At 43.7% G+C, this 14,663-nt stretch overlaps 1 protein-coding gene across 13 annotated transcripts in view; it reads right to left on the minus strand.

The window, feature by feature from the left end:
- The window catches only part of LATS1 (large tumor suppressor kinase 1), a 184,047-nt gene that overhangs the window by 143,968 nt on the left and 25,416 nt on the right, over positions 1 to 14,663 (minus strand). For all 13 annotated transcript variants that reach the window (XM_029594077.1, XM_029594084.1, XM_029594081.1 and 10 more), the window contains one exon: positions 1,626 to 2,131. In XM_029594077.1, coding sequence (XP_029449937.1) covers positions 1,626 to 1,976 — 351 coding nt within the window. In that variant the 5' untranslated portion in view covers positions 1,977 to 2,131. The remainder of the gene's footprint in view (positions 1 to 1,625; positions 2,132 to 14,663) is intronic.

Below are 14,663 nucleotides of genomic sequence, written 5' to 3' on the forward strand. Positions count from 1 at the left end.
ACCTAGTTTCAAAAGCTTACCTTGCCGGGTAGCATTCAGCACACAGTCTAGGTTTATTTGATACTGTGTGCGCTCTGTCCTCCATTTTAAATCACTAATTTTGGCGCCAAATTTTGGGACCGCTAACCTAATACAATCTTACATTGAACTTCTCAATTTTGTGCACTAAATGCCGATCTCGATTTAAAAATTATAATAACTCAACTCGATGCGGTCTGAATTGTTTATTATTTAGTGGCATGCTGCAGATTGATTTAGATACGCTGCCCCCATTTTTTTATAAATGCATATTTGTTGTAGAAGAGTTACTTCCACTTTAGCTAAACACTGTTGCAAAGTGTATATTAGGTGTTGTATCTAGAATCGGACTTTTCAATGTGTTTCTTTTTTTAGACATGTCAATCTCTGTGATGCCGATACAAGGTAGCGATTGTAATGCTGAGATGATGTGCTGTCAAGTTATTTTGTTTCTAGCGGCATGTTATAGAAAGATCTGTATACACTGGTCTCTTCAGCTTTGTAATACTTTTTCAGTACGTTTTTCAAGCAGTCATGCACCTTTAGAAATTATACAACATACTTCTTATTTATTATTAGGAAACACAGATTTAATTATACATTTAAAAATTATTGTAATTTAATCATTACTTTAATATAATATCTCAATTTGTGGCTTTAATGTACACCACATGCATGATATTGATATATTATAAGTACTATGAGACAATAATTCTGTACATATTTCTTTTAGCTGGTCAGACAATGGTTGTTCTTTGGATGAAACTGAGATTGATGAGTTTCATCTTTGAATCTGAAGTATTCCAGGTAAAATCATTTTTATGTTTGTTAGGAGATCTAGATTATTTATTCGTTTATTCATTTTAAATATTAATTTTTTTTATTTTTTATGTTTTATAAAGATTACACATTGTTATTTAATCATTTTGTTCTCACCATTTGGAGACCAATAACATTTTTGAATTTTTAATATCTGAGATCTTAGTGATAATTAAAAAAGATTTTTATTTTTCATAAAAACTTTTTAATATTTATAAGATCTTAATGATGTTTTTGTATGATTGGTGTTGATTTAATTATTGATGTAAACCTTACATGATGCTTTTCTGGTTTAATTGTAGCCCCTGAGGCAGCGGCTGTTAAGCTGCGAAACTCGGCCTGAGTTGGGCGTTACGCGAACACGTCTTTGTTTTAATAAATATTGAAAACGATTGAGGCATCTATTCTTTTTTGTTTTCCTGATGGCTATCATAGATCGCCTACCTCTTTGTTTTCTTGATTTTAAGAGTGATCCTTATAAGTGTTTCCTTGGAGGGAGTTTTTTGGTTTTGTTTTTTTTAACCAAGCATTAGAAAAAAAAAGAAAAGCTGGTGTGATAACTTAGAAGAGTAGGAGACTTACATTACACTACACTTAAATTTAACCAAAACTGAGGCAGCAACAGTGTTGTTTTAGTTTATTAGTAAAGGATACAGTCAAAACAGAAGGTCTGCTATAAAGCTAATATGGTTATTTAAAAAAACAAAAAAAAAATACTACCCAGTGGCATTTATAAAGAGCTAAACTTGTAAAAAAAACAAAAAACACAACAAAGCTCAGGCACTTACCTCATCAAACCCAGCAGCCTGCAGTTCTTGCAACATTTGCTGATTAACTTCAGTGGTCAACCTGGATGAAGAGCTGGCTTCATGCGCAAATGGCTCTAGGGAATTCCGAATTTCTTGCAAGGCTTTATGATGGGTTCCAAATTTGAGTGGGTTGCGTCCTTGTCTAGGATCCTCGGCTGTCATTTTCCCCAAACTGTGTTCAGCTTTAGCCGCATCTGATGGCTTAGGTAAATTCCTCAGGCTCTCTCGTATTTCTAGCAACATCTGTCGGCTGTTGACAGGGTAATTGCTGGCAGGGAAGGTTTTAGGCCTCATTTGTCTAAAACCCTCAGGTTTCTCACCTCTCTTCATTAAAACATGTATCAATGGAACCTCTATCAAGGATTCCTTCCACAGCTTCAACAAAATAAATGATGGTTTTACAGTTTATTTCTCAAACATGAACATTCAATTGCTAGTGCTTCAAATATTGCTGACGTTCTCTGCAGCCCTGAAAATTATTCAATCTGTAATATACAAAAAAAAAATAAAAATCCAGGTTACAGATCAGATTATTCATAGGCACAGAATAAAGCAAACATTACCTCACTAACAAGCTACATCCTATTTCAATTCAGTCTGTTATAGTTACTGGGAATAACTTAACAGACATAAATGCTAAAAATCATGTGCAAAATATGCAAGCTAGACTAGAGCTTCAACTCAATTTATATGCATTTTCAGTTACCATCTGCCTTACTGATTCTGTTAACATATATAAGGACTACCTCTGAGCTGTTTTGCTGGAACCTCAGTCACAGAGGAGCTTCCCACTGTTGGTCCCACCCCCCGTGGCATCACCAGAACCAGTCTTTTAAATTTGGGCTGTGGATGCCTGAGGCATTCATGCTTTTGTCACATGCACAAAAAAAAGCTTCATGCATACCTTTTGTAAACTTTTTTTTTTTCAGTGTATCTTCTCACCATAAACCTACCTACTGTCTCTAGACATGGACGCTGCAGCTCAATTCCACCTAAACACTCACAGAACATTTCACGCACCAGGTCAGCACTTGTGTCTGTGCCATTTCAACCTGTAATAAACTTTATTACTTTCTATTGCTCTTACCATTCTGCTTGTTAATGCACAATCAATTAACAAGAAATCAATGGTAATTTATGATATTTTAACCAGCCAAAACCAGACTGTCTCTGTAGAACAGAAACCTGGGCTGCAGAATGCGATATGCCATCACTGAATCAATGCTGACCCAGTGACTAATGTATGTGCGTCTCAACCTAGAAGAGGTTGGCGCATGGGGAGGCTTATTCATGATATTCAAAAGATCCCTTATCCCAAGTCTTCCCCTGTTTCAATCCTACTTCCTTATGTAGTAATGCTTTTGTTTTCCTCTTTCAACACTGATCTTTCCAAAACATTTTTACTTGGAGACAATCTCTATTTGGATCAAATTCCCCAATCAGCTTGTGAACTTTTTCTGGAGATATCGTCTGCCCATTGCTGGGAGCAAATCATTAATGGTGCCACCCCTAGATTAGGTTATACACTAAATCTATTCTCTCTTAATCTTTTACTATTTTCTGTTAACTTAGCAAATATATTGGTTACTAAGGTGCCCTGGTCTGATCATATACTAATTGTTGTTACTGTTGGGATCACTATCCCCTCTCTCAATCCACAGGCTGAGCAAATATCTGTTTACAAACAAGGCCATACTGAGTCAGACACATTTAGGGTCAAATTAACACCATTTATGTTAAATTTTCCAAACGATTCATTAGATGATATGGTTAATACTTGGCCTAAAATGATCCAAGAAGTAGCTGACGAACTGGTTCCTATAAAATTAAAAAATATCACGTAAAGTATTAGTACCGTGGTATACTCATTAACTAACACTAAATAAATAATATCTTTGCAAATATGAGTCACGTTGGCAGAGAAATCCTACTAGGGAAAATCTTGAACTCTTATCTTCAGCTTTTATCCCATATAGAATAGCAAGTAATTGCAAAAAACAAACAAAAAACACTATTGTAATCAAATAAAAACTCCAGGAACGCAGGAGAACTGTATTATACTGTAAAAGATCTTGTTAATCACCCATGTAAAACAAAACTTTTCACCTGCTGAATCACGATCAGATCTTAGTGAATCATTTGTTGGTTTCTTTACAAACAAAACTGCAAACTTATGCACTACTTTCCCTACAGATGACACTACAGTGACAGAGTTCTAGAACCCTGGAACATAAGAAACTGCTATACTGAGTCAGACCAAAGGTCCATCAAGCCCAGCATCCTGTTTCCAACAGTGGCCAATCTAGGCTACAAGTACGTGGCAAGTACCCAAAAACGAAGTATATCCTATGCTACTGATGTTAGTAATAGCAGTGGCTATTTTCTAAGTCAGCTTGATTAATAGTAGGTAATGGACTTCTCTTCCAAGAACTTATCCAAACCTTTTTAAAACCCAGCTACACTAACTGCACTAACCACATCCCCTGGCAACAAATTCCAGAGCTTAATTGTGCATGAAGTGAAAAAGAATTTTCTCCGATTAGTTTTAAATGTGCTACATGCTAACTTCATGGAGTGCCCCCTAGTCCTTCTATTACCCGAAAGAGTAAATAACCGATTCACATTTACCCGTTCTAGACCTCTCATGATTTTAAAGACCTCTATCATATCCCCCCTCAGCCATCTTCTCCAAGCTGAACAGCCCTAACCTCTAATCTTTCCTCATAAGGGAGCTGTTCCATGCCCTTCATCATTTCGGTCACCCTTCTCCATAGCAACTATATCTTTTTTGAGATGCGGCGACCAGAATTGTACACCGTATTCAAGGTACGGTCTCACCATGGAGCAATACAGAAGCATTATGACATTTTCCGTTTTATTCATCATTCCCTTCCTAATAATTCCTAACATCGTTTGCTTTTTTGACTGCCGCAGCACACTGAACTGACGATTTCAGTGTATTACCCACTATGACGCCTAGATCTTTTTCCTGGGTGGTAGCTCCTAATATGGAACCTAACATCGTATAACTACAGCAAGGGTTATTTTTCCCTATATGCAACACCTTGCATTTGTCTACATTAAATTTCATCTGCCATTTGGATGCCCAATCTTCCAGTCTCGCAAGGGCCTCCTGCAATTTATCACAATCTGCTTGTGATTTAACTGCTCTGAATAATTTTGTATTATCTGAAAAATTGATAACGTCACTTGTCATAGGTAATACTTTCAAAACTGGAGGAAAAGTCCATTAATGTTGTTTACATTGTAAACCGGAGTGAAGGCAGCCTGCTAAACCTCGGTATATAAAAGAATCTAAATAAATAAAATAAATAAATAAATTCACCATTATTAAGGTAGAGTTGCATAAATCCATTGCTTACTCTTTGGATAAGCAGCTTGGAATCTATCTAGCCCTGCCAGGTGCTTGTGGATTGGCCACTGTTCGAAACTAGATACTGGGCTTGATGGACCTTTGGTCTGACCCAATATGGCAAGTTTAATGTTTTTATATTTTATCTAAGTTTAGTCCCATCATTGATAGATATCAAGTTTAGTCCTTACTGAAGTCTCCTTCACACTAACTGTAAGTCTCCTTCATTCTGTGTGTTACCTTTCAAATATGTTGCATCCCACCTTGGGTGAATTTCTTATTCAAAAAAGTAGGCAATTAATTATCAAAATAAGTGGAAAACATTGATAAGACAGGCAAAGAGAGAATTTAAAATGAAGTTGGCCACAGAGGCAAAAACTCATAAAAACTTTTTAAAATATACCAGAAGCAAGAAACCTGTGATGAGTCAGTTGGACCATTAGATGACCAAGGAGGTAAAGGGGCTCTTAGGGAAGATAAGGCCATTACAGAAAATTAATTCTTTGCTTCTGTGTTTACTAATGGGGATGTTGGGGAGATACCAGTTTGAGATGGTTTTCAAGGGTGATGAGTCAGATGAACTGAACCAAACCACTATGAACCTGGAAGATGTAGTAGGCCAGATTGACAAACTAAAGAGTAGCAAATCACCTGTCCGGATGGTACCAAGGTCCTGAAGAAACTAAAAAATGAAATTTCAGATCTATTAGTTAAAATTTGTAACCTATCATTAAAATTATCCATTGTACCTGAAGACTGGAGGGAGGCCAATGTAATCCCAATATTTAGAAAGGGCTCCAGGGGGTGATCCGGGAAACTATAGACCAGTGAGAGCCTGACTTCAGTGCCAGGAAAAATAGTGGAAACTATTCTAAAGATCCAAAATCACAGAGCATATAGAAAAGACATGGTTTAATGGAACACAGTCAACATGGATTTACCCAAGGGAAGTCCTGCCTCACAAATCTGCTTCATTTTTTTGTAGGGGTTAATAAACATGTAGATAAAAGTGAACCGAAGATGTAGTGTATTTGGATTTTCAGAAGGCATTTGACAAAGTCCCTCATGATTGGCTTCTGAGAAAACTAAAAAGTTATGGGATAGGAGGCGATGTCCTTTTGTGGATTACAAACTGGTTAAGAGACAGGAAACAGAGTAGGATTAAATGGTCAATTTTCTCAGTGGCAAAAGGTAAACAGTGGAGTGCCTCAGGGATCTGTACTTGGACCAGTGCTTTTCAATATATTTGTAAATGATCTGGAAGGGAATATGACAAGTGACGTTATCAATTTTTCAGATAATACAAAATTATTCAGAGCAGTTAAATCACAAGTGTATTGTGATAAATTGCAGGAGGCCCTTGCGAGACTGGAAGATTGGGCATCCAAATGGCAGATAAAATTTAATATGGGCAAGTTCAAGGTGATGCATATAGGGAAAAATAGCCCATGCAGAAGTTACACGATGATAGGTTCCATATTAGGAGCTACCACCCAGGAAAGAGATCTAGGTGTCATAGTCAGGTCAGTGTGCGGCGGCAGTCAAAAAAGCAAACAATGTTGGGAATTATTAGAAAGGGAATGGTGAATAAAACGGAAAATGTCATAATGCCTCTAATGCTCCATGGTGAGACCGCACCTTGAATACTGTGTACAAATCTGGTCGCCGCATCTCAAAAAAGATATAATTGCGATGGAGAAGGTACAAAGAAGGAAAGACTAAAGAGGTTAGGACTTTTCAGCTTGGAGAAGAGACGGCTGAGGGGGGATGTGATAGAGGTGTTTAAAATCATGAGAGGTCTAGAACGGGTAGATGTGAATTAGCAAATGTTGCTTACCTGATGTAACAGGTGTTCTCACAGGACAGCAGGATGTTAGTCCTCACAAATGGGTGACATCGAGGATGGAGCCCACCACGGAAAACTTCTGTCAAAGTTTAAACAGAACTTTGACTGGCCCCTACTGGGCATGCCCAGCAAGGCACTGACCCTGCAGCCAGCAGGGGTCTCCCTTCAGTCTGGTTTTCAAAGCTACAGGCAGTGCCTAAAAAGTAAAAACAAAACGAACCCAACACCGCGGGGTGGCGGGCGGGTTTCGTGAGGACTAACATCCTGCTGTCCTGTGAGAACACCTGTTACATCAGGTAAGCAACATTTGCTTTCTCACAGGACAAGCAGGATGGTTGTCCTCACAAATGGGTGAGTACCGAGCTGAGGATGTCCTGGCTTGCACCAAATGCACCCAACGACGTGCAACAGGCACAACAACTGGGGTGGAATTTGGGAAAGGGCATCCGCACCCTACTGGGAAGGTGGAAGGGTGTTGGTACATCATGTTGGAAAAAGGTTACGCAAGACAGATTGGCCGAAGATGGAGTCCTGTCTTCCAGCCTTGTCCAAACAATAGTGGGCTGCAAAGGTATGGAGAGAACTCCAGGTTGCAGCCCTGCAGATGTCAGGAAGCGGCACCGATCGAAGGTGTGCTACTGAAGTCGCCATGGCCCTCACAGAGTGTGCTTTGACACGGTCTTGGAAAGGAATGCCAGCTTGCTGATAACAGAAGGAAATGCAGTCCGCCAACCAGGAGGAAAGAGCCTGCTTACCCACAGGTTGTCCTAACTTGTTAGGATGGAAGGAGACAAACAATTGAGTGCTCTTTCTGTGAGCAACTGTACGGTCTAGATAAAACGCTAGAGCTCGTTTACAGTCTAGGGTATGCAGAGTCTGTTCCCCAGAGTTGGAATGGGGCCTGGGAAAAAAGATAGGTAGTATGATGGATTGATTGATATGAAATTCAGAAACTACCTTGGGTAAAAATTTAGGGTGAGTGCGGAGTACCGCCCTGTCCTGCAGGAGTTTAGTGTAAGGCGGATAGGTGACTAAGGCCTGTAACTCACTAACCCTGCGAGCTGAAGTAATAGCCAACAGGAATAATACTTTCCATGTGAGATACTTCAATTCACAGGAGTGCAGAGGTTCGAAAGGTGGTTTCATAAGACGACCAAGAACCAGATTAAGGTCCCAAGATGGGGCCGGAGGACGTAAGGGTGGCTTCAGATGGAGTAAGCCCTTAAGAAAGCGTGTTACTAGGGGTTGTACTGAAATAGGAGTACCCCTAATACCTTTATGGAAGGCGGCTACCGCACTGACATGCATTCTGATAGAAGAGGTTTTAAGACCTGATTCAGAGAGATGCCATAAATAGTCCAAGAATTTGGAGAGTGGACAGGAAAGGGGATCAAGGGACTGAGAAGTGCACCATGATGTGTACCTTTTCCATTTGTATGAGTAAGACTTTCTTGTGGAAGGCTTTCGTGAAGCTATCAGGACCCGAGAAACTGAATCCGAAAGGTGAAATGGTTGAAGGACTAACCTTTCAACATCCATGCCGTCAGGGACAAGGCTTGGAGGTTGGGATGGAGGAGGCATCCGTCGTTTTGAGTGAGAAGATGCGGGTCCATTCCCAGAGGAATGTACCTGCGGATGGAGAGATCCTGGAGTATTGGAAACCATACTTGGCGTGGCCAGTAAGGTGCTATCAGGATCATGGTTCCTCCGTCCTGGCGTAGCTTCACGAGAGTCTTTGACACAAGAGGAAGTGGAGGGAATGCATAGAGTAGACCGGTTGTCCACTTGAGGGAGAATGCATCCCTCGGCCGAGAGTGCTGGCTCCGAATGAGAGAGCAGTAATCGTCCACTTTGTGGTTCTGAGGGGACGCAAAGAGGTCTATGCGGTGAGAACCCCACTTGTGAAACAGAGAGGTCGCTACCAGAGGATCGAGTGACCACTCGTGTGGTTGGAAGACACGGCTCAGCTGGTCTGCCAATACATTGTCTACTCCCGGCAAGTAAGTGGCCCTGAGGTACATGGAGTGGGAGAGGGCTTCCGCCCAGATCTGCGCAGCTTCCTGACACAGAAGGAAGGAGCCTGTGCCTCCCTGCTTGTTTATGTACCACATGGCCACTTGGTTGTCCGTCTGGATTAAGATTATCTGATGGAATAGATGATCTTTGAAAGTTCGGAGCGCATAGCGGATTGCTCGAAGTTCCAGGAAATTGATCTGGTGTTCGGCTTCCTCTTTGGACCATAACCCTTGGGTTTGGAAGTCGTCCACATGGGCTCCCCAACCGATGTGAGAAGCGTCGGTGGTTAGGATTACTTGCGGGTCCGGTGGAAGAAAGGGTAAGCCCTGAAGGAGGTTGACCCGAGTCGTCCACCAGGTTAAGGATAGGCGTAGCGCCTGTGTGACTGTGATAATGGAGGACAGAGGCTGAAAAGCTTGAATCCATTGGTGTCGTAGAGTCCATTGCGATACTCTCATGGCTAGTCGGGTCATGGGAGTGACTTGAACCGAGGATGCCATGTGTCCTAGGAGAATGAGGAACTGGCGAGCCGTGGCAGTGTGTTGCGACTGGAGCTGGCGAGCTAAGGACATGAGAGTGTGGACTCGTTGAATTGGAAGGTAGGCTTTTGCCTGTAAGGTGTCCAAGTCTGCCCCAATGAAGGATAAGGTCTGAGATGGGACCAAGCAAGATTTCTCGTAATTGACAAGAAACCCTAAGGAAAGGAGTGTGTGAATTGTCAATTTTAGGGAGGATTGAGCAAACTGAGGGGTAGAGGCCCTGATGAGCCAATCGTCCAGATAGGGGTAGACGTGGACACCTTCCTTCCTGAGAAATGCTGCTAGTACTACGAGACACTTGGTAAAGACTCGTGGAGCAGATGCCAGACCGAAAGGCAGTACCCGGTATTGATAATGGTCGTGGCCTATCAGAAAACGCAGATACTTGCGATGAGATTGCGTTATCGCAATGTGGGTATAAGCGTCCTTGAGGTCGAGAGAGCACAGCCAATCCCCCTTTTTCAACAGAGGGAGCAAGGCGCCCAGGGTTACCATCTTGAACTTTTCTTTTTGCAGATACTTGTTGAGGGCTCGAAGGTCCAGAATTGGACGAAGTCCCCCTGATTTCTTTGGTATTAGGAAGTATCTGGAATAGAATCCTTTCCCTTGTTGACAAGGAGGGACGGGTTCTATAGCATTTGATTGTAGAAGAAGGAATACTTCTTGTTGTAATTGAGTCAAATGGCTGGTTAGACTCCATGCCTGAAGGGGTGGGGAGTCTGGCGGAAGTGTTATAAAGTTGAGGTGGTAACCCTGTGCGATAATTGCTAGCACCCACTGATCTGAGGTGATCTGTTTCCAACGGTGTAAGAAATGGTACAGACGACCTCCCACAGGGATGTGTGGAAGAGGGAGTTGGCTTGTGCTCAATACAGGGAAGTCAAAGGCCCGCCGCAGGCCCAGGAGGTGGGGCTACAGTAGGCCTTTGTTTTCGCGGCTGACGAGGCTGAGGCCTGTTAGAGGACCGTACAGGACGAGCCCTAGTTGACGGAGGGTAGTAGCGACGTGGTCGAAAGAACGACTTTTTAGAGTCCTTCTTTTGCGGTTGCTTGGAGGTCACCTCAGGTGGGATAGACGAGAGTTGTTTCAACGTCTCATGGTGGTCTTTTAACTCTGCCACAATCTGTTGAATTTGTTCTCCAAACAAATTGTCGCCTAAGCAGGGTAAATCAGCAAGACGATCTTGGACCTCTGGGCGAAGGTTGGATGACTTTAACCAAGCCCAACGTCTGGCTGAGATGGCTGTGGCTGAAACCTTCGTGGAAGCATCGAATATATCGTAGGCGGTCCTAATCTCGTGCTTCCCTGCCTCAAATCCCTTGTGAAGAAGGGCTTGAAGTTGCAGTTGGTACTGGTCCGGTAACGTGTCAGCGTAGTCTTGTATCTGTTTAAGGATAGCTCTGTTGTATTGAGTCATATAGAGCTGATATGAAGCTATGCGTGAAATCAACATAGCTCCATGGTACACTTTTCGTCCCACACTATCCAGGAACTTGTTGTCCCTGGTAGGTGGGGTAGAAGAGTGTGGCTTAAGACGCTTGGCCTTCTTCTGCGCAGACTCAACTACAACAGAGCGATGATCCAGTTGAGGCTTTTGGAAACCTGGTGCTGACTGGACAAGGTATGTGGAGTCAGCTTTCTTATTAACTGGAGACACCGATGAAGGAGATTCCCAGTTTTTCTTGAGCAGATCCAAAAACACCTGGTGTATAGGGATGGAAGCGATGATTTTTGGAGCATCCAGAAATTGAAGTAGTTCCATCATCTGGTGTCTATCATCGGCTTCAGATTGTAACTGAAAAGGTACAACTTCTGACATCTCTTTTACAAAATTAATGAAAGAGAGATCCTCAGGAGGAGATCTTTTTCTACTCTCTGTAGGAGATGGCGGCGAAGGCAAATCTGTGTCAGAAGATGTATCATCATCATCACCCCAGGTATCATAGGGATCATGTGGGGCTTGTAGCCCCGATGGACCTGGCTGAGGTTCTGAGGGCATCGATGGAAACCGAGGTGGAATCTGTGCCGTAGGTGGAATCAGAAATGGCATCGATGGCTTCGGTGCTGCCGATGGAATCGGTGCCTGGCGCGGAATCGATGGAGCCAAAGGATATATCGGTGGAGATATGCCAGGAGGTACCGATGGAACCACCCCGGAAGGGGGAATCCGAAACGGTGTTTCTCCTGCCGATGAGAATCCAGTCGGAGACGGTGGTGTTGTCGATGGCACTGGAATCACCGATGGAAGGGCCGTCATGAGCGCCTCCATACGGCTGAGTAGCGGTGCTAACGCTTGTACCAACGGCTCGGTGGTCGATTCCCTCCTCGGTGGCGAAGCCGGTGCCGGTGTCGGTGCTGGGGGCGGCACTGGAACCGGTGCCGGAGACGGTGCCGATGGAGGTTGTAATTTCTTCATCGCTTTCTCGATGGCCTCCTGGACCAGCCGGTCCAGTTCTGCCCGGAGACCAGGGGTAACTATACCCGGCTCAACGGGAGAGGGAGGCTGAGGCAGGGCCGGAAGTACCACCGTAACCGGTGGGATCACGGCCCCCGCACCCCGGGAGGGTGAGGGTTTCCTCGATGCCGGCGAACGAGACGTGGAGGGTGTCCGGTCTGTTCGCGGCTTCTTTGTCGGTGGCTCGGCTTGAACAGAGGTCGATGGCTGTGGATCCTCGACAGGCCGAGACTTGTGCCGTCGATGGCGATGCTTTTCTTTCCGATCCCCTCGCCCATCCGGGGAAGGGACGGGAGTCGACGGCCGAGAAGCGATCGATGGCGGACGGTCACCGGAGGGTTGGCGATGATGGTACAACTTCGACGGTGCCGGTTCCGATGACGTCGATGCTATCGATGGCGTTGGGGTGGGTGCATGGAAGAGGAGCCCCATCTTCTCCATCCTGGCTTTGCGACCCTTGGGTGTCATTAAGGCACATTTGGTGCAAGTCAGGACATCATGCTCACTACCCAAACACATTACACAAACCCTGTGGGGGTCTGTGATGGACATAGTCCGGGTACAATCCGGACAACGGCGGAACCCCGTTGCCATGGCTGGAAGCCAAAATTTAGGCTGGGGATCGGTAAGTGCCAACAGGCCTCAAGGGCCAAAATCGACGGCAGTCGATGGAAGAAGGCAAAAAACTTACCGGGTTCCGAAAGATGACTAAAAAATTTGTCGAAGGGAGACCCCTGAGGGGCAAATTTTCTTAGGAAATTAATTTCCAGATTCCTGTCAGGAACGTGGTTAGAGAGCTCCTTTCACCGCGTGGCAACTGCTGCGCGGAAAAAAGAAGACTGAAGGGAGACCCCTGCTGGCTGCAGGGTCAGTGCCTTGCTGGGCATGCCCAGTAGGGGCCAGTCAAAGTTCTGTTTAAACTTTGACAGAAGTTTTCCGTGGTGGGCTCCATCCTCGATGTCACCCATTTGTGAGGACAACCATCCTGCTTGTCCTGTGAGAAGGTTATTTACGCTTTCGGATAATAGAAAGACTCCATGACATTAGCATGTGGCACATTTAAAACCAATCGGAGAAAGTTCTTTTTCACTCAACGCACAATTAAACTCTGGAATTTGTTGCCAGAGGATGTGGTTAGTGCAGTTAGTATAGCTGTGTTTAAAAAAGGATTGGATAAGTTCTTGGAGGAGAAGTCCATTACCTGCTATTAATTAAGTTGACTTAGAAATTAGCCACTGCTATTACTAGCAACAGTAACATGGAATAGACTTAGTTTTTGGGTACTTGCCAGGTTCTTATGGCCTGGATTGGCCACTGTTGGAAACAGGATGCTGGGCTTGATGGACCCTTTGTCTGACCCAGTATGGTATGTTCTTATGTTCTTAACCTGATCAGCTTCCTTGGTGCACTGCTGAGCTTTGTTACCTAATATGCTTCCTAAAAGAAAGGGGAGAATTCAGGTTTTTCACTCAAAACCTCCTCACATATAGCAAAAATAACTACCTTTGTGATCCAGGATACTGGGACTATGGAGAGTGTGGAAAATCCCATTGGTATTTCATTGCTGGGAAATTTTGATCAGTCTGGGTACAGACAGAGACATCGTTTAGTCCTCTAGTCAGACAAATTCCAGCATGCAGGGAACATGACATGACCTTCGTGTTGGCCCCAACATAGGCTAAGAGAGCCGGCTCTTGTCAAATGCTCTAAGGTGCGACCTCGCTACTCGTCAGGGGAGAGACTGCCAAGATAGAATCAGCAGTAAGTGGAAGGGAAGTCTTGAAGAATGGAGCCCAGTGGTTGGCATCCTTTCTGTGGAGTTCTCCCTCCATTAAAGAACCCACCGGTAATAACTCTGGATACATATTTGGGAAGTCTTTATAAGGCTGGGCAATTCTATCAAAGTCTCTCTCTGATATCCATTCCCTAGTTAAGGTGGACTGCGTTTATTTGAAGCAGGAACTTTGTACTACAGGATTCAGGGGAAGAATTGATGCCTCAGAGGAGAAGTCCTGTGCTAAAGGCTTTCAAAGATTGACTGGCCAACAAAGTGGTACTATTTCAAACTGACAATCATGTTGTGATGTATTACATCAGCAAGCAGGGAGGGACAGGTTTGTATCTCCTCTGTCAGGAAGCTGTCCAGCTGTTGGGCTGGGCAATCCCTAAACAAGGGATGTTCTCAGGGCCATGTATCTGGCAGGTGTGGAGAATGTCCTGGCAGACAGATTGAGCCGAATCCTGGAACCACACGAGTAGTCACTGGACCACACAGTCAGTCGGGTTTTCAGGATATCCACAATGAATATGTATGAGATAAATTTGCTTATAATGGAGACTCAGTATATGTAGATTTATCTTATGCATATTCATTGTGGATATCCTGAAACATGACTTGCTGTGGAATCCCCAGGGCATGTTTGGCAAGCCCTGCTCAGCTCCAGAATATATCTAGATTTAGCTTTTCCTGAGTAGACCAAAGACCCTGGATTCAGTGCCATCCTAAACGAGCTCCCCATTCCAAGCTGGACACATCCATGGTAAGAACAATTTGAAACAGAGAAATCTGGAACCTCTGGTCAGCTTGGAACTGTCCCACCACCAAGACAATTGCATGACATGGATGCTATCCCAGAAATCTTGGATGATTGCAACCATGAGATCTAAGGATCCATTGGGCTCTTCTCATGTGGCAATGTGCCAAGTAAATGACATACAGTAAACACCATATGGCCCAACATCCTTAATGTGTTCTATGCTGTCTGCTGACTCATTTGAATTTTTTCTA

Source organism: Rhinatrema bivittatum, chromosome 3, assembly GCF_901001135.1.
Source record: "Rhinatrema bivittatum chromosome 3, aRhiBiv1.1, whole genome shotgun sequence".
Classification (NCBI taxonomy): domain Eukaryota; kingdom Metazoa; phylum Chordata; class Amphibia; order Gymnophiona; family Rhinatrematidae; genus Rhinatrema; species Rhinatrema bivittatum.